Raw genomic sequence first — 24,696 nt, forward strand, 5'->3', positions numbered from 1 at the left:
CCCCCCTCTCTCACTCACCCACACACACACACACAAACGTGATATTTCTTCAGTCTCACCGTCAGGCATACACGTGCATATATTAAAAAGTAACAGTTCATCGTTAATACAAGTATGCATTTCATTTGTGAATAAGTAATGCTTCTGCTGTTTTTTGAAAATGTGAATAGCAGTGGCACTCCTGATTTTATATGGGAGTTTGTTCCATACATAGGGACCAAAGAAGAAAAAGGAATGCTCGCCATATGTTTTGTAATTTTGTTTTGGGGTTCTAAGGATCAGTTTGTCTGTGGCTGATTTGAAGGCTTTGGATAGATGATATGGTCACTTTTAAGGACAAGCAGGCTAATCTAGATTTCGGGGGTTTCAAGAAATCTTGACCTACACCAAAAGTGGGCCTTGCCCTACCTATAGAAGAAGTTTGGTTTCATTGGTTGCGTATTTTGTTTGGTTAAAGAGAAAACTCTCGTTGTCTTTTAAAGAAACTGAACAGCCCCCTTGTGCTTAAAAGTGACCATGTAAGTCAATGGATTCATGGGTTCCATTTCGTCACCTATTCTAATTTCTATTGTTTATAATTGTTACCCTCCTCACTTAGATGCCTGGAACATGCAAATCTTTTGAGCTTATTGGGCCAGTGTACTGAAGCAGCTCCTTACTTAGTTATATTGGAATCTGCCCCGCATGTAAGTATTCTAGGCATTAGTTAACAAGGGACTTTTCTTGTTATTACTTATGACCCTAGATAGAAAATTTTGACTGAAACTGTCGTGATTGTAAGATTTGAAATTAGGTACTTGTGTGCCTTAATCGGTTTATTTCTGTTATTCACTGTTTGATTTTCCTCATTTATCCTACAATTGTGTGCATTTGTTTCTGTATTTTTCCTCTGATTGCAATAGGGCTGCCTAAATCTCAAAACTAACGGATTTGCGATGGGTGCCGAGAGAATAAAAAGAAAAAAAACATTCTGCAGTGCTTCCATTCTTCTTTGTTCCGGCTTCCATTTTTCTTTGTTCCGTACTTGCCGCATCATCATATCGAATCCATACGTTAAAAGAGAGACAGAGAGAGAGAGAGATCAGCACTTGCCTCTGTAACTTGTCAGATATTTATGGCAACTCTTGGCAATAAGTTGTATTAGAAACTGCCAGATTGCGCTTTTCGTACACTCGACCATTGTCTATCTGTGCCGTTCGGTCGGCAATAGTTTTTCACGTGCATATTGGCTAAAATCTGTCTACTCACGATAGATTATCTTCCTCCTTCTTTTCATTCATTCTTTCTTCCTGTCTATCTTCAGTTTTTTGCTGGGCTGGAAAATCTGTGCTTTTAATTCATTTATCTAGAAAACAGAATTGTGAATGTAGAAAGAAAATCGGTATCGAAGCAAAACATTCTAAAATCTGTCTTGGTCTAGAGAATTGGTCAGTACCAAATGAGGATTCTACGCAGGGGGACTGCGGGAATTTATTAACGGGGAATCTGAAAAAAAAAAATCGCTGAGACCCGAGAAAATGCACAAAGTCCTCGAAACCATATCTGAAAAGCCTACCGAGTTCACATTTTACTGGTCGCGTTTGTGATATTACGTTCGGCTTTCCCCAGGCCGAGAGTACGTTTCACGCGAATGAGTGGCTATGGCGGCAGGCGGAACTGTAGATGTAATACTGAGACTCCGTCGGGAAAATCAAAATCTACTTTCGCTTTCGTTACCACTCAGAATTGTCCGATGATAGTTTGTTAACGTTATATTTTTATAGTTAATAAAAATTTGTAGCTTTCACTTTGTGCATAAAAAAACATAGTGTCGCCATACAAATTAAATCGATATTCTCACTGATGTCACTATAATGTCAAAAAAAGGGAGAAAAAGAAAACATGCGTCCTCCGATTTCTAGATTGTCGGGCCCGTCATCGTGACCGGTCAGTGAGCCTGTGAGAGTTCGTAAGTACGGCATGAGTAAGGGACCGGCCGGTGGTTGTTGGGGAAAGCCTAATCAAAGTTCATTCTAAGTAGGAGTGTAGCAGGGAGTCGGAATTGAGGGGAGGTGTTAAACGTATTAAAGTCTACGACAGTAGGTAAAGGCCGCTGTGCTAGAAACTGATGCTAAAATAAAAACGATAAGTGGAAGTGGTTTTGACATTCAACAATCAAGTGCGTAAATGAGGGTACATTAGAGTACAGGCTTGATGATTGTATCTTCAAGGTTGGTGTTGTCGGATTTGTCAGTGATGACAAATTGAATAGTGGAAATGAGGAAATGACATTTTCAACCCTCGGAAAGCTTTATGTTGGATGCCTATGCATCATGATAGCTTGTTGCTGATTAAATACTGATATTATAATTTAGCATTTTGAAAAAAATCAATACTTAGTCCATGATGCAGTGATTCACTGATTGCCAGGTTTTCAGCATCACTACATCCCACTCTCTCACAGTCCTTCCAGCTCCGGCTCTCAGTACACGCTGTCTTTTATTTTCACTTTTTGCTCTGCCGGGAGCCTAACTATAAAGGTTTTATGAATAAGTTTTGTCTTGCATGCTTTTTAAAATCCGTGATTGCTGAAACCAAACATGGTTTTGGCAGTTGGTGTTCTTCTTGCCTCTTCTCAGGCCCAGATCACGATTCATTTTGTATTTTTAGGGTAAAACTAGTTAAAATTAATTGTCTGTCATACCTAAGTCACAGTCCTATGCTAGTGTCGGGAAATATGTTTTAATAATAATATAGTTTCTATTGGTATGGGCTAGGGGTTTCGAAGTCAGTTTGGCAATCACCCTGCACTCAATTCCAGATTCAATACTGAATGATAGGTGCCTTGAACGATAAGTCCATAAATGTTTTTAAAAAACAGAAAAATTTCGCCTCATTTCATACACATTGTTCATCATAACTTGTGCACACCCAAACACCCCCTTCCTTCCCCACGCGCATATATAAACACATGCGAGAGCATGGCAACTTGCACACACAGACACACACACACATGTGCATGCACAAACAAGTTTTCAAAATACAATTACCCAATATCACAGAAAGCAAGCGTGTTCGATGGGGCAACGATCGTCTTTTTTTTTTCTTCTTTGTCTTTGTACTACCTAATTTTGGGCCAAACTACCTGAAACTGACCCTGAATCTACCTGATATGGGAACTTTGAGGTCGGCAGCCCTGTAGCAAGACCGTCTATGGTCGTCGGCCTTCCTTTAGTTGCTCTTGTGGTGCAGACGTTATTATTTGGTAATGCGAGTGTTTGAAAAGTAGTTTCTTTCATCGAGTCATTTCCTTTTGACTACAAGTGGGAGTTTTTTATAGTTTGATAGCAATTTTTTTAAACACTGGAGCACAGTTATAGGTGTTTTCCTGATTATTGCAGAAAAATTTGGAGATTTTGGTTTCTAAATTTTTCTCCATAGTATCATGACCTGTATAAACTGCTTTTTAATTAGCTTGGCAAATGTATTTAGACTTAGCATGTCTCTAGAATTGACAGTAAGTCTCTCAATAGATTTTTCAGACTGATTTTTGTCTTTTTATGTTTTGTTTACAGCCTGTCATCCATTTTAACATTGTGGCCATGACAAGTAATAGACATGTTTCTGGTTAAAATAGATTTGCCCAGTCAGGAGTGCTGATGCCACTACCAGAATACTACCATAAACAACATTTATATAGTCGAACCTCTGTAAGACGGAATGGCAAGGGGGCCAGAAAAAAAATTTCGCTTAGACAGGGGGAGATAGAGGGGGTTGGGTCAAAGGCCCCGCCGGCGGGATCAAGGATCACTTGTCCGATCAGCAAGCAATGGTCAAAACTTCACACATCTCAATTGCTGTCCTGTCTGATAATGACATACTTGTCCTATTACCACCAGTGTTTGCCTTTCATGGGACTGCTGTTTGACCTATTAAAAACAGAAACGTTTGAACATCTTCTTTGCTTCCACCCTTAGCTCCACCCACCGGTGTAACAAGCACAGTCAACCAATGCCATCATGTAACAACAATTCGAGGAACTTTTTTCTCAGCTGGCTGTACGATCAGGGCGGCAGGCATTGGTCAATCTAATTTTACACCTCTGTCTTCTGGTTACCCAGGAAAGTTTCTGTAGTGGCTCGCTACTCGAGCACTCTAACATGTAGTTGTGAGATTTCACACCCACACTACCGTGACCATCTGCATCGCACAGGGCTCACATGATGGGGTAACATCTACCCCCAAATTGCACCCCTACTCCCCTTCCTGGCCCAGCGGCATGACCATGACGTTACGTTTAGAGCCTTCGGAACCAAACTTGTGAGTTTTGTTTCAAATCAGGGCTGAGCGGGCAAAGCATTTTCTGTCTTAGGCAGATGAAACACCTTCCGAAGGGAGCGGATTTTTCTTTCCGTTTCCGCGTTGGACAAGTTTCCGTTTTATACTAGTAATTAAAGAGGAATAAATCAACGGGGGAGCGGGGAGATTCCATTAAGGCAGATTCGACTGTAATAGTAGAGAGTCAGAAACATTTTTAAAAGCTTCGGAAAATTCAGTAGCAAAGTGTTAATATGTCTTGTTCTATGTTAAGTTTACATTTCTATTGATTTTGTATGCATTTGTCGTACTATTGTAATCATGTTTTGCAGGGAAATTTAAAGACATTTCTGATGGAAAATCGGCCTGAAGCTGATTCTCTGATAAAGAAAAATCAGCTGATCAGCTTTGCTCTTGATATAGGTTCCGGGCTTGCCTGTCTCCATCGTCATGATTATCTACACAAGTAAGTTGTTTTGACTGACATACTTATCTCAATGATTTTGCCTGTTCTTTTCTTTTAGTTGCATAGTTGATGGATAGTTTATATTCTTTTATGGTTAATTATTTTTCAATAATTTTTTATACATTGTATATCTATCCAATTGGTCACTTGTTGCAATCAATCATGCATATTGATTTGAGTCTAGGTGAAAATGTCTTTGAATTTTTATAGAAAGCGTTCATTTCATGGAAGGAAAGGAAATCTAATGAGGTCGTGCTAGAAGAAGCCAACTTAGGCCACCTACTAAAAGCAACAATCAGGAAGAGACAAATGCAATAACAGGGAAATTTGAAATAACACAAAGGCCTTGAACATCTTGCCCTCACTAGAAAAGTTAAAGAAATGTGAGGCAGGGGTAGACCCAGAGCAATGCACAAGGAAAACCCAAACAAATGAGTGACAGGGAAACTAAAGACCTGGATAATATGGACAGTTTTTTATGGTGCATCCAAGCAAAGAAATAAATGGAAAACTATTGATCACTGTATCTTTTTCAGATCTGGCACTTTATGACGGTGATACTAAATATTAAACGTATTAGCATCTTTTGACCTCTGATTTGTACAGACATTTATATGTTAAACCAAGCTTTCAAAGGCTCTCTTTTGCAAGTGTCAATTTAATTCTTGCATTGAGCAAAACGCAGCCTGAGTCTCCTCTTCTGTATGGACCGAGGGTTACTAAACCAAACCAATATTTTCAAAGTATGAAACCTGAATCCGATCGGTGTTCACAGGATGATTAAACATATTTCGTGTTAACATTTGAGTTAAAATGAAAGGGGCAAAAATTAGAATTTAAATCAATTGCAGCTTGTTATTTTCATGTCAGCAAATTCAGAGTCGAGAGCGAAATAAGGACCAGACAATAGACTCTCCCTGTGTTATATGTATGGTCACATAAAAGGTTAAAAAACTGTTTAACGAAGCGGTGGAGGGATGACACAACGCCACCACCAGTTAGGTCTAATTCTTTAGCAACAGCGGGATGTGGCCAGCCAACCAACACAGGGAAAGGAAAAAGTGGTGGAAAGGGTTAGAGTAATGCTGTCATTATTGTCTCATCTTGAACAAGCTATTTTTTTTTGGGGGGGGGGGGGGGTTTATGCCATATTTATATGATGTAAAGTCTTCTTTATTTTTCTTTGACTTTACTTTTCTACATTTGGATCACTTACCTTATTTTGATACCTTCACTTTGGTATGCCAGATAAAAGGATTTGTTTGAATTTTTGCAGCTGAAATTTTTTTTTCAAAGTTATTTCTCAGGAATGCCTTGATACAGGGATGGCTTTTAGGCCTAGCTTGATAGGAAGTGAATTTAATCAATGTGACCTGCTCTGGGAAAATTTGGCTCATTTTGTTTCAAGTTTTGTGACAGTTGCAAACTCTTTGATTATTCTAGAAAACATCTTTCTTAGATTTTTTGCAGCAGCTAGATTTTTGTAGGAATTGTATAAGTATAAGAGGTTTGAAAATATGTGGAAAATTTTTTTAATCCTGAGAATGTCATTTCATTGCGTTCTCCGTTGATTTGCAAACCTGAAAATTTCAATGGTTGAAACTTCAGGGTCACACAATTTGTTTTCACTTTCATGACAAATATGTTTTCTTCTCAGTGACCTTGCTGTGCGGAATTGTGTTGTTATGGGAGATCACAATGTCAAAATTGGGGACTACGGAATTTCTGATGTTCTGTTCAAGGTATGGCATATTGCTTTTTCTACATTAAGTTTTGAGCAACATTGTCTCTGATTACAGTATCATTCTTCGTGGGCGAGGACAGTTTGCACTTGTTTCAGTCACAGCTTTTTGTGACAATATTTCTAAAGAATGGAACTTATAATTATGGTCTTTGCCTTTTAAAGCATTGTGGTAGGGAAAACACTTTATTTTGCTGTCAAAAGTAGCTTTTATTTCTGTTATTTTCTTTTGTATTTATATGTCTTACGTTTGAAAATACGCATTGAAGATTCCATTTTGAACAGTTTGACTAGTTTACTCTTGATGCAGTCACATGAGCTACATAAGCACCTAATTTTTATGCGTACAGATTTAGAAAGATTTCAGTTTACCTTGTCTGTCATGTTGAGTTGAGGGATAGCTTGATATTTTTTAATATGATATGGTCATCTATTTTGATATGCCTGTCACCTACATAAACATGTTCTTTTTCTCTACAGGAGGACTATTTTGATACAGGGAAGGAGCTGTTGCCGATACGTTGGATGGCCCCTGAGAGTCTAATTCAAACAGAAGGAGTTTGGACAGCCCAGGTTTCAGATAAAACTTCAGATGTTTGGTATGTTGAGAAACTGTATTTATATGTATCATGAATTATTTGCGTCACTGTTGATATGTTGAAGTTATTTTTCTGTTTCATCTTATCGATTTGCTTTATTAACCCTATCCGTGCATCGTGTTTTACTATCGAATCCATACGACATGGGGGAACTCTGTGCCGCCACTTTCCAAAGAGGAAATTTACTCGTTAATCCGATCCGTACGCTATGTATAGCGGTTTGTCATATCATTTTTTTAGAAATACTTAAAATTTAAAAGAGATCTTCGCACTAGAAGTATTCTAAAATGTGAAGAATACAACCCCCCGGGGTACACAATGACCCCAGGTGTACGGAGAGGGTTAATTATTTTGATGGGGGGGGGAATGTTGAGTAGGTTCTCAGCTTATTTTCAAATTTTCTCTCCCTCTGCTTTTTTGCATTTCCTTTACTCTAGTTGAGACTGTTATTACTTACGTGCATTGATATTTTTCTGCTTGGGGAACTCACATTGTGATTAAATCTTGAGCTGTTCTGTTTTCTCTCAAAACGTTTGGGTTTTTTAATGTCTGAAGGTATGAGTAAAAGTTTCAGTTATGGGCCTTTTATGGTTTGCTAATTTTCCTTCTTTTTTCTTCTTAGTTTTGTTCTATCTAAATGATTTGATGTGATTTTCTTCATGCCACAGGTCGTTTGGAATTGTGATGTGGGAGATTTTGTCCTTGGGCGAGCAGCCATATTCTATGCTTAGTGATGAGGCTGTTCTTCAGGGAGTCGTGATAGACAGGCTTTTGCTTCCTCAAGAAGTGGATACAAGAATTCCTTTCAAAGAAGACCTGTAAGTAATTGTAACTGATTGGCAGATCACATATTTCAGAGGCTCAGGGGCTACTCCAACTGCTTTCATATTTTGTTACGTTGAAAGAAAAAATGTTTCTCAAACTCTCTGCAGAAAAGCCAAATATGAAACCAAAGTCTGAAAAGAAATGGGTAGGATTTTTTATGTTGCATTAAAATTATTTTCCATCATTTGCATTTCAGTATTCATTAAAGAATTATGTAGGATTTCTTTTAAAATCATTTTACCATTTACAATGCCACTGCTTATGAAGTCCCAAAAGTACAGTGAAAAATGTTCTGCCTCCACTGTGATTTTTTTTACACCCACACATTCTTTTCAAGCATTCAGCTCATAGGTAAGAGGTAAATTTTACACAGCTACCAACGCTCTCATGCATTTACCTTTTGGGTAAGCTATACAGGGTGGCAAGGGAATTCGTAAATTGGTCGTAAATTTTTGTTTAGGTTGGATAAGTCGGATTTTAGTCGTAAAAAGAATTTTTAAATGACAGAAATGGTTGGATCAACGTCGGCAATAAAAGGAAATTTGAGGAAATCTTTAAGTTGCCTCGCGAAAGACCCGAGAAAATACATAAAAGTTCTTGAATATTTGAAAACCAAATCCAATAACGTCCCTAAGTTCATTTTGTCGGTCGCAATCATTCGGCTTTTCCCGGTCTGAGAGTGAGAGCGCGGCGTGGCTATGGCCGCATACGGAAGTGCATGAGTGGTACTGAGGCTCTATCGGGTAAATCTAGATCTACTTTCGCTTTCACTACCACCCTGAAATTTGCCGGTCTGCTAACACAACATTGTAACATGCAGTTTGTGCATTACAAAGGCTGTGTCGCCATGAAAATAACTCAATATTTCTCACTAATGTAAAAAGAAAAGAAAGTTATACAAGCGTCTTGTCGGGCTCACCATCGTGACCGGCCAGTGAACCTGCGCGTTTGTATGTCACACACATGATAAAGTGTCGAGTGAGTACCGCGAATATTGGGGTCACCAAAGTTCATTCTTAGTCTGAGCACTGGGAAGTATAGGATTTAGGAATGGCAGCATTTTAAAAAAAATAATTAAGATACACTCGCGGGGGGGTTTAAAGGCAACACCAGGGGATAAAAACTGAACTTGGTAGCAAATTTTAGCATTAGCCTTTAGAATTTTGATTACAACGAAAGCTTTCTGCATAGTGTGTTTGGTGCAAGCCTTGTGTGGAATCGGGATCCGTCATACCTTGTAAGCCATGTTATTGAACTAAAGGGTTGGTGTGTCATTGGATGGGTGGTAGTCGAGGCGAGCTCGTAAGCTCAGTGATATTTTTATATAGAGAGGGATATAATATATATAATAAATTTGTTCGTGAAAGTGACAGCATCTTGATTCTTTATCTATGACTATGGATAAACTCAGAAGATAGTCTTTGAAGAGTAGAAGATTGACGGCACTTGGCCTACTGAAACCTATGCTAAAGACGGACTTATTTTTCTTAGATTTTTGTGACTATATGTGTAGACTATAATTAGAGAGAGATCTAGACTAGATCCAGTATCATGAGAAAGTGCTACTTCATCAACACTGAGTGGTTGTCCGACCCTAAGTATTCAGAATGATTGATGGAGTATCCAAATGATAAAAGCAAGTTCAGATGTAAGTTTTGTTCCCAAGTGTATGTCACTGTCATTCAGGTGGTACCTCAAACACACATTGAAGCCCAAACCAGCCAGTGTGGTGCCAAATCTATTCTTAGGTTTGCCAAGAACAGAACAAGTGTTGTGAGAGATACTGAAAGGAGCACCAACAGTAATATGATAGTAATCAAATAGAGAAGTTGTTGACACAAGTTTTCTCGTTCATGAGATGTTTTTAAACTCTAAAATAGCTGAGTTTTCAGTGTAGTCGCACAAAACTTGCCTATCTTGGATCATTTGGGATCGCAGCGATGATCAAGACTGCTTTCCTAAGATGTGTACGAAATAACCCCTTCTACGTGATTCTCTTTGACGAAAGCCGTAACACCGACAATGGCAAGAAACAACTTGACTTATAGTGGTAGGATTTTTTTTGGTGTGGTAGGATTTTTAGGAGGAAGATTTCCCTGGCTACCCTTCTATAAACAGCCAGTGCCCTCGTGCATTGATGTCATACGTATGCTGCGTCTATGCATGCTCTAACAGCTACCTGCATAAGACAATCATTTGCATAAACGACCACTCCCCCCCCCCCCCCCCTCCCCTCCCCTGGCATTTTCTTTATATTGAATAATTGTGATGACACTGTAAGATGTTTACCTGTCTAAGGCAACCATTTTTCTCATTGACAATGGGTGGCTATTGTAGACTATTTTGACTACACTTATGGATGGTAACATTTTGTATCCTTTTTGCCTTCTCTTCAAACAGGAGTACTATCATGACACAGTGCTGGAAGAATCCTGGTGAACGACCAGATATTGAGCAAATCTGTCACTCTCTCAATCAACTTCTGCGTCAGAGAGTGGACACAATGGACACTATGAACGACTTTGACCAGAAGTGGAACTTTTTGGTGCCCAGTCGCGGAGCCAGCAGCTCCGGCGCAGACAGCCTGGCTGGGAGTAGGACAGCCTTAGCTGGCAGTTTTGCCACAGTCAACTCTTCTTCTCCTGAGGAGGCGTCAGTCATGTCAGATGGTGCTGCAGTGAACACTACTCAGGAAGCAGCAGCTTTTGTCGGAGCGGGCTTTGAAAGCCAGGGTATCAGTACATCAACACCAGTATCTTCAAAAGGAAAAGTTCAAGAAATGCCCCAAGCTGTAGCTGCCATTGCTAATGACATTGGAGACAGTCGTGCTGGAAAGATTGCCTCAGCTGCTGAGAATACCAGCAAAAGTTCACCACAAGATGACAGCATCATCATTGAGAATGAAGTCTCACGAATTGAGGAGACGCGTGATACATTTGAAGCCACAGTGAGCTCGCCAAGCGACCTGCTCATGGTGACAACAAGTACTCCCAAAAACCAGCAGAGTCAAAACTCAACGGCTCAATTTTACTCAGCAGAATCATCCAGAAACAGCGCCTATATGTCTGCCATGGAAAAGATCAGTAGCCCTGAACCATCAGATAATGCCCCTGAACTGTTACAGGGTATTGGACAGGATTTTAGTCTGGATTCTAACGGATTGTCTCTTAGCGAATTCGCAGATAATACACTGCAGGACCCTACTCCTGAAGTTAGCAAAAATTATTCCAATATCACAGATTTAGATGATCTTGTCATGAGTAAAGTGGAAGCGAAAGAAACAGCAGATGAAGAAACTGGGGATCAGTTTGGTGATTTTGTTCAAACGTCCCCAACAGCGCCGAGAGCTGATTTTACCGACTTTGAGAAGGCTTCCATTGGGGCATCAAGTGCTGGAGGAGTCAGTGAGGAATTTGAAGTTATTGAAAAAACTGAGGCCGCTGAGATGGAGACTGCTTCCATGAATGATTTCTCTGACTTTGTGGTATCTGCCAATGAAGAGAAAGCAGAACAGAATCAAAGTAGTATCTCTGTCAACAACACTGCCAAGGACGAGTTAGCAGACTTGTCTTTCTCAAGCACAACTGGAGACAAGTCTGCCGATACTGTTTTGCCTGCATCCTCATTGTCTTCTACCTCACACGATGCCTTATTTATTACCTCTGCAGAGGTTGACCCATCCTCCAGCTTAGACAGTGGACTTCTTACTTCTGATTTGTCTGCCCAGGAGCAAGATGCAGTGAAGATAGAGGTTTCAAGTACAGATCCAGGTTCCAAAGAAGAAACAGAACAAAACATATTTTCAGAAAATGTATCGCAGGGTCTAGAAGAGAAGGAGGTATTTGGCTTTGCTAGTGGCGAGCCTGAGATTCCACCACAAAGCAGCAACAATAATTCTCTCCTGATAGGCTTTGGTGAAGATGATTTACTATCAACACCGGACCCCAGCCTCAAGAGCGATCTGTCTCTCATCCCTGACCCTGAAGGTTTTCTCCAGTTCCAGGCATCTCCGAGTAAACCAGAAGAATCTGCTTTCCCCGATTTAATTGTTCCCATCAGTGAGAACACCCAGAATTTTGCGCCATTGGAGGCAGAAGTGCCGACAGTTAAAGAGGCCCTTGGGGAAGCACAACGAGACCTTCTGCCAGCTTTAAATGAAAGCAATGACTTCAGCTTTATTGAAGTTGGTGATCAACCTCCAGCAGCTGCAACGTCCTTGACGGATCAACAACAGGACCTGCTGCTTATCGGCGACACTGGCTCAGAAAAGGTAGGTACTGATAGCAAATTTGAATCCGCCTCCTCACACAGCCCTGAGTCAGAGTCTGGAATCAACAGCCGCAGTGTCACGGAGAGTCTGAGTAATGTTGCCCCCACGCAGGACGGCCTGGATTCTAGTGATAGTCTAGGGTTTGTGGACACTAGTGATCCTACAGGGGATAGTGTAATCTCTGAGGGACATTCTGCAGATCAAGCTTTCCCTGAGTCTGCAGATTTCAGATTAAGTCCACCATCTTCATTCAGTGGATCTAACCTGTACAGGTCCAGTCATATCCTACTGGCGAAAAGCAATGAAAATTTGCTGATTGACAGCCAGAACCAGGAAAGTGAGCCTGTTGTGAGGGAGAAGTCCCCTGACCCAGTGGAGAGCCCAGAAGATTCGGACAGTGAAGTGTGTAGTGACTCTAGTGAAACCAGCAGCACTTCTGGGAGTGGCAAAGAGTACAACTGTCAGGAGGATGTCTTCTCGGACACTGGTCAGCCCCCGCCTTCCCCACACCCCCAGGCTTCTTCCCAATTAAATTCGGTGTCCAGTAACTGTTTTGACTCTGAGGAGGCACCTGAGTCGTCTTCCTATGGTGACTTTGATGAGCAAGCTCTTAGAATTGCCAGTGAGATATACTTATCGAAAGGGGTGAAGTCATCTCGGGTATATGAGATACCGCCTCTAGAGACAATACCAGAACACCAGCCAATGCCAGCAATCTCGGAAGATCCAGTCCCTACCCCATCATCGGACACGAGCTCGGTGGAGGTGAAGTATGACGACCTCTTTAGCAGCGACGGTTACGAGTGGGACGACTTTTTCGACGATCCTCTCATGGGTAAGGAAATGGAGGGCAATCACTCATTTCAGGAGCAGCAGCCACTGTTTCGCGACTCCGATGTCTCAGACTGGTCATTAGACATTGATTCTGAGAGCATACACAGCAGCAGCAGTCTCCAGTCCAGAATCTCGGAAGACCTACCAGTCAATAAGTCCACCATGTCTGATGTAGCATTGGACAATTCACTAGACTCCGACAAAAGCGTGCGGTGCAAATCAGACTCAGAATTACTAGTCTCATCCTCAGCTTCTCATTCCAGGGGCCGTACAATCTCAGGAAAATCTCTAGTCTCCAGTATTTTAGCCCAGCGCAGTATTAACCCGCTGACTGGCTCCTCTCAACGACGGCCAAACACGGAAACGGGCAACACCAGCTTTTATTCTTTCACAGAGGACTTTGACACAGACACAGACACCTCCTCTGAGGGTCCCCTGAGCCCTACTGGGGCTTCTCAGAACACCAAACCCCAAGAGCCAGTCTCCTCCAATTCCTCCTCAATATCTTTACCATCCTTACCGTCCATACCTTCCTCATCGTCCCCTGTACTGCTTGATTCTTCCTTCCTCTCTTCTCCTCACATTGGTCCTCCTACTCCTGCTCAATTTTCCTTCCCCTCCCCTTCCTCCTCCCACTCCTCATTCATAAGTGAGATCTCAGAAGTGCATCGTGGCTCACCTCCTGATGTCCTCCCTGGCCCAAGCATGGGGTCAGACCTCTGGCTTGAGGTAAACTCTTCATCATCATAGTGCATGGCACTCACCTTGTCTCTACTACTTCTTTTGTGATTTTTTTGGCTGATGTGTTATGGCTGTTCTGTTATTTTTTTAGTTCATGGCACAACTATTGACTTCTGTGTACATGATATGATTGGGCGGTATGACACAATTTTAATATTAGCCTTTTGGCTTTTGTTAGTGGACCCACCAAAAAGTGAAGGTATAATGTTAATTTTGTTGCTGAGTGAAGGTTTTCTCCTAGGTCTGTCTTCCTCTTCCTCTCTGTTCTTTCTTTATTTTAATAACCCCATTTCTCCTTTGTTTAAGTCCCCCGAAAGAAGAGCAAAGTTCTTACAAAAGAACAATAGTTTGATCTCTTCTTTGGACGAAAACATAGAGAACGCTGATTTCAGAGATTGACTCAGTAAGTGATGATAGGTATAAAAATTCCCTTATGATTTCCAACTTGCCCCCTCATAGAGCTGGCAGACTGCAGGCGGCTTTAAGCCCTGATCGGCGCTGTTGGCTTTATCGGAATCCGAACTACATTCTTATTACGCCGAAAAACTGCGAAGGGCGCCTCGCTGTCAACTCGCAACCTCAGTGCATTCTTTTTTTTAACAGTGAAAATGTGACTTTTTCTTAAGCTCACTCTTTGTTGTGAACCGTTTTCACTGTTATTAAAAATGGAGATACGACAAGAAAGCACTGAGGTCGCAAACTCTCAATGCAGTCTCGCCGTCACCAACGCGGGTTCAGCGGTTTGCATGACGGCATCCGACTGGACAGGGGACAATTTTAAAAGGTCATTTTAGAGCTGGTGCTTCACGTAGACAAAAATTAATTACATTTTTAAAATCAGCGTCGTCAAATTAGGGTGGCAACAAAGCAGAATTACATTTTAAGCAATATTTTAGGAAATTCGTGTTTTTCGCCCCCAAATAAATGCTTCATATTCATAAATACCAGCTGTGTTGTGGTGGAATTTTTTTCATGGATCTAGATCTAGGTCTTAGGCGCCTTCTATGTGGAGTCGAGCAAACACCTACTGGCGCCTGTCAGTGTCGATGTTCAGCCGCTTAAGTTTCAGCATTCTCTATGTTTTCGCCCTATCGAATGCAAATATTTTGTGCCAAGGCTTTTCAGCAAACTTTTGTTGTCTGTCCTATGAATTAAAGAAGTTAATCAGATAGCCGGACCAATCATCATGAACATGGAGAGGAAAATGAAGTGCCTTTGTGTTGGTAATTTGCTTTCCGTTTTTGCCTTGCCCTTTGCTGTATTTGTCCATACTTTTTCAAATTATACCAGTCTCGTTCTACACCCATACTAATGTGAAGGATTGTTGGGGGTTTTTTTGTTTGTTTTTTATTTAAATACTTTTTTTTTGTTAGTTTCTGGTTTGTGTTCTTTTCTTTTTTTAAAATAAAGTCCCGTTTAACAAGGATATATGCATGTTATAATACGACAAGGTGTATGCCCTTCCATCACCCAGACTAGACAGTTTATTATAGTGCATCCATTTATTTAATTTGTGGTGGTGTTCACCCCTATATTCCTGGTCATAGTCCCGAGTTTAGTGTAGAATTCTTCCTCATAAATTACCATGAAGGGAGTGGGTACTCAGCTCTGGTCTGTCCTTATTACTTTTTTTCAGGTGTTTCTATTCATTTCAGCTAATCTGCTTCTTATTGCAGTTTGTCAGAAAATTACAACTCAACTTGATGAATAGGGAATAAGGACAAGTGTAGATTCAGTATGTTTTTACTACGCTTGGGTCTTTTTGCTGTTCACACAGTACGTTTTTCTTTTTCTAGTTTCTCTCTTTAATCATGCTTCAATATAAATGTTTGGTCTGGGCATGATTGCCCCCTCTATACTTTGGTAGCTTCCAGTTGGCTGTGCCTGCATCCTTGTCTTTCCTTACTGTTTTTCTGTTCAACCAACTTCAGTGCAATGGTATCTGGACTCTGGGGCCACACGCATTCCTTCTTCTCTTCTCGGCGCTTTCTAGCAGTGTCTCATTCTTTGACATTCTTACTTGTAGTTCAGGTTTATTTGTCAGTGCACGAAAGTATTCCTTTAATTCAGCATAGATTGTAATTCAAAGCATGGTCCAGATTTCTCTCTTTCTGTCTTGCTATCAATTCAAAGTTAAGTTGTTATTTTTTTGACAGTGGTTCATGACTTCCAGTGGTCACACTAATATAACGAAGTTTTTATGTCAGTGATTAGTGACATTTTTTTTAACCTATGGAATTTATTTTTAAATTTTCTCAATGGGATATTATGATGTTGCAAAATGTTGAAATTTACAGTGCAAATTCAAATATACTTACACAAGAGAGAACAGCCTGGTTCCAATCTGATTCTTTTACTTGCAACTGTTGTTCTGTTTGCCTGTTCAGTTGCGCCATAGTTGAAAGTGACCACAGTGGACATTCATTTGCACTAAGCTGTTGTGTATTTGTTGTCAGTTTGTGTGTTTATAAACTTGAAAAAGCAAATGGTTATTGGTTAAGCATAATACCCAATCACACTTACTTTGCCATCGTGGCGTTTTTTCTCCTTCTCTCCAAAAATCTGCTAACATCCTCAGCATGAGCTCAAATGAGCTGGCTCAAGCAGGACTAGAAGAAATTAAATCATAATTGAGGTCTTTTAAAGCATTTCATAGGAAATTTGTAAACTTAAGGTTTAAAGTATAATTTGTAGCAATTTCTCAAAACAAATAAAGAACGTTTGGAGTTGATGGCTAGCATTTTAAGATTTAAGTTTTCTTGCTTATGTCTCAGCTTTTGCTTTTATTGAAGTCGTTTTTTGGCGCTGATGCTCACGGATATTGCTTTGGGTGATTCAGTGATACAGTGATGAACAACATGAGTGTACTATTAGATTTGATTTTTTTTAAATCTCACCTTTCACCCCAAGCAGGCAAGGTTGATGAAACTGATTGGCTGTTCCACCAACAGGGTGTGTTCCCTCCCATCAGATAGGGTTCCACTGATGCACCACTACCTCTTTGACAAAGGGTGGCATGCTTTCTTCGTTCCTAATAAATATTATATTTTCCTCCAGCTCTCTTTCCTGACAATCTGTTGAGTGAGAGTAGCATCTAGGAACAGCTAAACGTTCTAAACCCAAGTGTTGAGCTCAGCTTAAGACTATTAGTTGGGTTATTTTTTTGTCGAGCTGAGAGTTCAAAGTTTACCCCTGAAAATGAAAAGGATGTCACCTTTCTCCAAGCTACGCGAGTTTAACTAAAGTACCAGAGAGCTTTGGGCTGCGAAGGTAAAACTTTGCAGTATTTAATAGTACTTGAGAACCAAATACACAGTTTAAAGGAGAAAATGCGAATTGTCTCAAAAGGATATGTGTGAGGGTAATTTACCTTAAAGCAAGAGTCGTTTTTGGACTGGCATAATAGATTCAGGCATCCATTGCTTTTTTTTTTTTTTTTAATATTTGAAAGGGTAGGAGTTGGGGAGATAATTTTTTCAGACATGATTCCATGGCTGCCAGAAAGTATTTTGTTGTCCTGTGGTTTATACAGTGGATGTTTGCATTTTTTAGAATGATTTAGAAATCAAGGCAGCTAGTTTTCATAAGGGGGCTACCTATTTTTGTAGTTCTTGGATCTCCTGCTAATAATTGAACTAACTTGTTGTAATTTCATCCTGTTTCCTGACTACTCATGATCATTGTTATTTGAAACAGTTGGGGGGGGGGGGTTGAAGTATAATTTTGATTGTTTTGCATGATTGTATATATATATGCACAAATTGTTTATGCCTCGCAAAGACTCTGAAATGGAAGGGCAGATTATTGGCTCTGTTTTCGATTGTTTTGTTTGATCTCATGTCCCATCAAGAGTCTGCAAAAGAAAAAAACCACACTTTTATCATTTCACATTCTTTCATTTAAAATATGACTTCCCCACCAGTGCTTATAGTATAGCCTTTGCTCCTGGTCTAGATGTTAGGGGTAGTAAGCTGTGAGATCTTTTGTTTTCATTGCAATAATTTTTTTAACGTATGTATCACAAATTTTCCCACAGGAATGTGATGCCCTCCTTTTTTTTTTTTTCAGGCTACCATTTGACACTTTTGAAGGCACTTTTAATTGTTTAAATCCTTTCCAGTCTCTTAATTTTGATGGGGTACACTTTGTATTTGTGTTTGGGAAAGCCAGCTCTTCTTCAGATTTCTGTTATGAAGGTGTCTTTATTGTGCACAATAGAAATGCAGGACTTCAAATTTTGTATCCTTTTTAACAAACTAAATGCTCAGTCCAACTTACCTTCTGATCTGGATTTGAAAATGCCTGGTCAGTTTGTTGATACAGATTTTTCATGATTTAGGAAGTGGGATCAAACAAAACAGATGAGGCAGTCCCCGTCCCAATTCACTGTCTTTGTATTTTCTCACAAGCGTTGTGCAAACTGTGGCGGTTCTCATAGTTAGTTATGTTGTGTTGTACATTTATATTGCGATGCTGAGACCACGAGTTGAGCTGCATGTTGTGTTTGTGTGTTTTGTTGCTCTTAGTCATAAAGCACTTAACTGCGTTGGAAAGAAGAATGCAGAAAGCTGGTTATTTGCTTACCGTCACGGTTTTTGATGCACATCTTGTAAACTCTTTCCTATGATGAATGTCTATGTTGTCAGTGGAATGTGGTCACAAAATTATTTGTTCAATGTAAATATTTTTTTCATTCATGTTATAAATTAGGGGTGAGAAGATATGTTGGTAGTGCCATTTTAAGGAGATTTCAGAAATTCTGAGGTTTGAGGTTTTTTTCTGCATTTTTTGTCAACAATGTTGTTCTTCATACAAGACTCTTTATGTCAGCTGTCAGTTCAGTTTTGTTCTCAATCTAACAAATTCAAAGAGTCTGTCGTCTAAGGAGCAGCTCTGGTTATGCTTAAATACATATTTATATGTCATCCTGTTTACAGCAGCACCTGAAAATGTTTATCATAACTCGCGGGGGAGGGGGAGGCTGTTGCCGTTATTCAATATTTTTTATTATTATTTTAATTTTTGTTCATAACCTATTAGATTGCTTAATTATGTATCTATGGAGGGTGTCAATGCTAAACGTCTCTTTTTTCCTTCATGGGTTTTTGGTGCTTATTCGAAATATTTTCTCATCTTTTTGTCATTATATTTAACTTGGTGCTTGGAGTTTCATTAGTTTTACCTATCGATAATGCAATGTTTTATTGCGTTTAGAATTAAAACAGCACCTAAACCTAAACAACTAGTCCCTCTATAAATTAGTTGTTACTTATAAGTAGTAATGCTGGAGAGCTATTGCTCATATAAAAGTCAGTATTATCAAATTAGTAGAGAAAGACATTTCTGTGGAGATTTGAGATGAAACATTAATTAGTGGCATTTGGCTCTGGCCAAGCACTAACTACTCTATATGTGTCTATATTTTTGTTACATCTTATTTATAAGTACTTTTTCTTTCTTTTCCATCACAAAGCACAGCTGAAGTTTTGCAATGACTCCACTTAATAGGCCTTGTTGTGAATGGCATTTTACATGTTCTGTCATTTACCTCAAAGAAAAGAATCCTTTGTAAAATATAAATTGCTGTTGAGAAATTTGCTCTCTCCACGTACTCTTCAAACCATGAATTGGACTGTAGTCATTCTAATAACTATAATTTTTTTAAAGATTCGAGAAATCTGTAATATTTGAAGGTAATATAATGTATATATATCATATTACTTTACTTCTACAACTGCAACACTGGAAATACTTCATTCTCGGGAGAGGGGGGGGGATTAGGGTAGTATAGTAGTCACAACACCTACCTCATAGTCAGGTGGTTTTTGTTTCAGTTTCGGTTAGCCTATCCAGATTTTCTCTGAAACTTTTGAGCGCTCTTCTGGTTGGTTTTTCCGGATAGATGAGAGTGGATGTAAAAAGCATAGATTTATTTAGCCTAACTGCACTGAAAAAGACCTATAAATATGATGAGATGAACATCAAATACAAAAGTGGAGGTATCATGTAGCAACAAAACCAGTAATTTGAGTTTAGTGATGACCATTGATCTCACTGACATAAGTAGGGTGTACACTTAAAGTTTTGATCTGGAGACCCATACATTGTGTATGTTATGTTGGGCTGGTCCCACGCTTGAGTACTGCGCCAGGGGACCAAGATGACGTATTTGTTCTGTTGGGATTGGTGATGAGCCTGTTTTGCAACCAACAGCGTTCTATTAAGTGGAGTTTATTGCTACTCAGATAGCTATTCTAGAGACCACTTAAAGTAAAGCTGTAGCATCTAGTTTTGTTGTTGTTGTTTTTTTTCTTTTTAGTTCATGTTAACAATATTGAAGGAAACACCAGAGTTGACATTAAAAGTGAAGTTTTTGTAAAGTTCAAGACTGATTTTATTGATACAGTTTAAAAGAGTTTTCATTTTATTTTTTATTGGTATTTTCTTTGATTAGTTAAAAAGAAGTTTAATGAGCAAGTTTACCATTAATGAGTTTTAAAATGATCTTTCGTACAATGTCTTTTTAAAAAAAGACCTTTATATTTTATTATACCAAAATTCTTATTATCCCCTGCTTGACCAGTTGCTATCAACTATCAACTTTATATTGAATTATTAGAATGTCAGGGAAATGCAACAGGTATTTTTCTAACACATTGTCAATTCAACTCATGGCCAAGTCTTTAACTGTTTTTGTTTTCTCTCCTCCTTGTCCCGCCCACAGAAGACCGGAGCAACGGCTCCTAGCGCTCAAATTAACCAGGACATTTCTTCTGACTTAATGGGAGACCTCCTTGGCAGTGCCCCCTCCCTGGCAGAGAGTGTTGGCAGCTCTGACAACGAGACTTTGGCCGCGCCCAAGGAAGATGATGCTGGTGACAGTGAGCAAGCTGCAACTACTGAGTCTGGAGTCGGGTCTCTGATAGACTTCTAGTAGCAAAGTTTTACCGATCAATGGTGCTGCTGATGTTCGATAGCCAAGTTTGTTTTGTACTTAACATATCACTTAGTACTTCATATATTTATATAAGTATATCTATTATGTATAGTTTAAGAGGTGTGACTTTAGTGTACCCATGACACATGTTGGTGCATGAGTTTATAGAGTTGTGTTATTATATTAATAGAGGTGCTTTGGGTTGTGTTTGTTGTTTAGATTTATCAGTTTGTTGGTTTGTTTTGTTTTTTGGGGGGTGGGGAGGGGGGGGGGGTATTTCAAGCAAAGCAAAGTTAAGTGAGTAATGAATTGAATAAGCAAGCATTACTTTGGTGTCATTTCAGTACCGTAATGGGTTGTTGATTATGCATTTTGTTTAGCATCCATGGGCATTTTTGCAAAGAGATGTTTAACGTTTACCTTGTGGACATGAGCCCAATATGCTGATTTGAGCATAATAATTTTGTAATCTAATGTTAACTTCTTGGGCATTAACTTCAGCACTGTATTGGGAAAGTAGAGATTTTAGTTATATTGACAAACAGCTTTTCTCACAGCTGTATGAAAACTTGCTGTTCTAATTTTGTGTTAGGGGTAGCGTTCACAAATTCTTTAAGATTGTGATGGTAATGTATTTTTACGCAAATTTCCGGCCTATAAGGCGCAATGTTTTCTGAGCAAACTGGTCACTGTGCCTTAATAGTTGAGATTCTTTTATGAGCAGATACAAAAAGTAAATAAACATGTATTGGAATAAGTCATTTGCTTTGGGATTTGCAAAACTCGCATAATAGACAACACTCTCACATCATCTTTGTTATAAAATTTCATTCTACTGCTTCAGAAAGTTGAGGTGTGTGATTTTTATTGTTTATATTATAATGATCCCAAAGTTGTTCTCTGCGTCTTTATACATGTGTCCTATCAGATGTAAGCGCCTTACTTACTTGTGGCCAAGTTACAAAACTCTTGGAAAAACATCAGAGCACTACTCATGCTGTATGCCACCTTATAAGCCAGAAATTACAGTAGCCAACTGAGTGCTCTGTGTGCCTGATTGTTCCTAATGCTACAAATTCTAATGTAAACATAAAAGTTGTAAAAATATGTTTTGTGCTAATTTGCTCCATGCATTAAATTGAATTGCTGTGTAGTTTTGAAAAAAAAATTTGGAGCATCTTCATGATGGTCATTTTGTGCACTGAGCATGGCAGCATTACACTTTGTCCCCTGTCTTTCAAAATATTGTGTATACCTTTGTACCGGTACCATATGTTCTGGGTATGTTTACCTGCAGATGTCATTATGGATGAAAAGCTGTGAATATTAAATTCACAAACGTCCTATCGTTGTGTGTAAGTGCAAGTCTTGTGAGTGCCTGTGTAAAAAGATTGTGAAAGCGTGGTTTTGCCTAATCAATCAGCTTGCTTTGCACTTCCCTTTTTGTCATTGTGATTTTTCTAGAAATTTTTTCCTTTGTGATGCATCTGATCTCTAAACTAAACAACACCAAGGGAGAAAATGTTTTGCTGTCAGATGTGCAGTAAGTCCAGATAACATAAAGGTCTGTAAAGAAAAAGGTTTTGGAATACTGGTATCAAACAGTTAACACATTTAATAAAGCTAGGTCTTTTCTGTTCGTATTTATGCATAGTCTTGTGTGTTGCGCAATTTATGATTCCAGAGTGCAATTGCTACATGAAATCCATAACTAAATATAGATCCAATTGATGACTTGAGATGTCTAATTATCTTCGATGAAGGTAGTTATTCTCAACTTAGCTGCAGGGTTACCAATAGTGCCTTCCCAAGATTTCTCAAGAAAAAAATTCCTCGCCCACCGATGAAGATAGTGGGATGACTGAAAAATTTCAAATCTATTTATGTTGCTCGATACTGTAATGTGCTTTCTTATGATGAAACTGTCTTGAGAAGACTCCTCTGTAGTAGGTGAACAAGGATCTTTCACTCTCTCTCTCTCTCTCTCTCTCTCTCTCTCTCTCTCTCTCTCTCTCTCTCTCTCTCTCTCTCTCTCTCTCTCTCTGACTGCTCTCTTCTCTCTCTCTCTCTTTCTCTCTCTCTCTCTCTCTCTCTCTCTCTCTCTCTGTCTGCTCTCTATGATCTATCTCTCTTCTCTGTCTCTCTCATTTTGTTTTAACTTTCTTTGCTGAAATAGGATTTTTGACCATCATCAAGATTACGGTATGCGTATAGTTGGTGTGTCAAAGATGTTGTAGCTGTATCCAAATAATGTAGATATGTGTTTTTGTTTTAACACTTTCACTAGCATTTTTTAGGTTCATGGGAGAAAATATTGAGTATAATATTTTGTTCCTTTTGTCCCTTGAGAGGCTGAAACGTAGAGAGCATTTCTGTTTCTGAATTCAGTGAAGAGCACATAGTTTAAGTAGCTGGTGGCATAATCATATAATGTCATAGCTTTTACGGGCTATCCAAATCCAACTGTTGACGTCAATAAACATTTTCTGGCTGTCACTGGACTATATAAGTTAGTTTTATATCAGGTTCAAGTATGAGGTTTAACATTACCCTTAGTTGTTCTCCCATCTTCTTTGTTTATCCTTATTGTCTAGGAAAAGGTTTCAAGTCATGATCTACACTATATGAGAAAAGGTTCAGGCGCAGTATTTTTCACAAATTATGATGTTTCAAAAGTCATATGTGACACACTGTCATACTGTGATAAAAAAAGTGTCAACATGTTCTTAATGTTAACTAAGATTGGGTTTGTTCTATGGGTAGTTTGACTAGAGTTATGCAGGGCAAAACTTCTCTTGCACATGAATGAGGATTAGGAAATTTGAAAATGCCGGTAACTGGAACTAGGTTTTTGATCAGAGCAAAAATAACAGTTTGTTCCATACAGTATATGATATGCAGTATAACACGGCTAAATCAAACACAGATTACTCGAAATCACGGATCTGTCGAACTGTGCCTGCGGTCCCGTTTTTTCTTTTCCTTTATCTTTGTAAGAAAATCACACAAAGCTCGAACTCAAACATGGAATAGTCAAACTAATTACGCCGCTGTAGAGGTTTAAGTCAATGTCCTTTGAGGGGTAATAATAAATTTTTTTTTAACAGAAAAAGGCCAATCGGTAAAACACCTCCTTCCCCCCTCCACAGAAGCAGCTGGCTGTGCTCCTTGTAGCGCGCAGCTCGACGCGCGTGCCAAGGCCCTATGCCTAGCTAGGCTTGTGTGGAGCTGGCGAGAGGACGGGTTGTGCATCACACGATCTATTGCTTTGCCCCTAAAGTAGCAATCTTTGTGCTTCCCTTGATTCTCTAACACAGCCAATGTCATAAGACTGTTCACTGTTCTGAGGCCGGTCCCGATGAATTCGAGGTATCCGTGGTATACTGTATAATATGTATTGGTGCTTGAAAGTCCCAAAAGCACACAGCTTTCCCATTTACTGTCGCTTTTGAGAGAAGTGTTTATTGTAGAATATGAAGAAAGTTTCTTTGCAAATTTATGGAAACAGTTCAGTCACTACGGCAGTTTGGATATAATTTTTCCCTTGCTGTTCGTGAAACAGATTATCGCATTCAAAAATGAATAGTTAAGAAGTTATTTTCTGCACAAATATGCTCTTATTGTCAGTTATGGGTCACATTACTCTTATTCTGCTTCCAAATTTTCTTTTGTTTATAGTATCTCCTTAAAAAGGTTGTGAGTAGCAATGACCTTATTTATTTTGACAGTGACATTCAGATTCATGTCTGTGCTGTATCTTTTTATCATTCCTTTTTGATGAATTACAGTAGTACAGATGTGTCTAGAGCTATCATCAAGTCTTTCGCAACGCCATATTATTACATCTGTATTGCTGTGTTTCTATATTCCATGTATTTCCTTTGTCTAAATTGTATAGTGATGAGGCAAGTGTCTCCCTTTTTTAATGTCTTTCCTTGTGATCTTTCTCTGAAGTTAAATTCTCTTTGGATCTCAATTAAGATTTTT

At 39.2% G+C, this 24,696-nt stretch overlaps 1 protein-coding gene across 2 annotated transcripts in view; it reads left to right on the forward strand.

Annotated features, from left to right (window-relative positions):
- LOC101855484 overlaps positions 1-22,288 on the forward strand; it is a 39,991-nt gene extending 17,703 nt beyond the window's left edge. The window contains exons 6-12 of one of the 2 annotated variants that reach the window (XM_035969258.1): positions 599-686; positions 4,629-4,762; positions 6,420-6,504; positions 6,984-7,102; positions 7,771-7,920; positions 10,328-13,760; positions 20,497-22,288. In XM_035969258.1, the coding sequence (XP_035825151.1) occupies positions 599-686; positions 4,629-4,762; positions 6,420-6,504; positions 6,984-7,102; positions 7,771-7,920; positions 10,328-13,760; positions 20,497-20,706 (4,219 nt within the window). In that variant the 3' untranslated portion in view covers positions 20,707-22,288. The remainder of the gene's footprint in view (positions 1-598; positions 687-4,628; positions 4,763-6,419; positions 6,505-6,983; positions 7,103-7,770; positions 7,921-10,327; positions 13,761-20,496) is intronic. The other variant, XM_005096549.3, reaches the window with a different exon arrangement.
- Positions 22,289-24,696: the final 2,408 nt, after the last annotated feature.

The sequence above is a fragment of the Aplysia californica genome, unplaced genomic scaffold (assembly GCF_000002075.1).
Source record: "Aplysia californica isolate F4 #8 unplaced genomic scaffold, AplCal3.0 scaffold00131, whole genome shotgun sequence".
NCBI lineage: Eukaryota > Metazoa > Mollusca > Gastropoda > Aplysiida > Aplysiidae > Aplysia > Aplysia californica.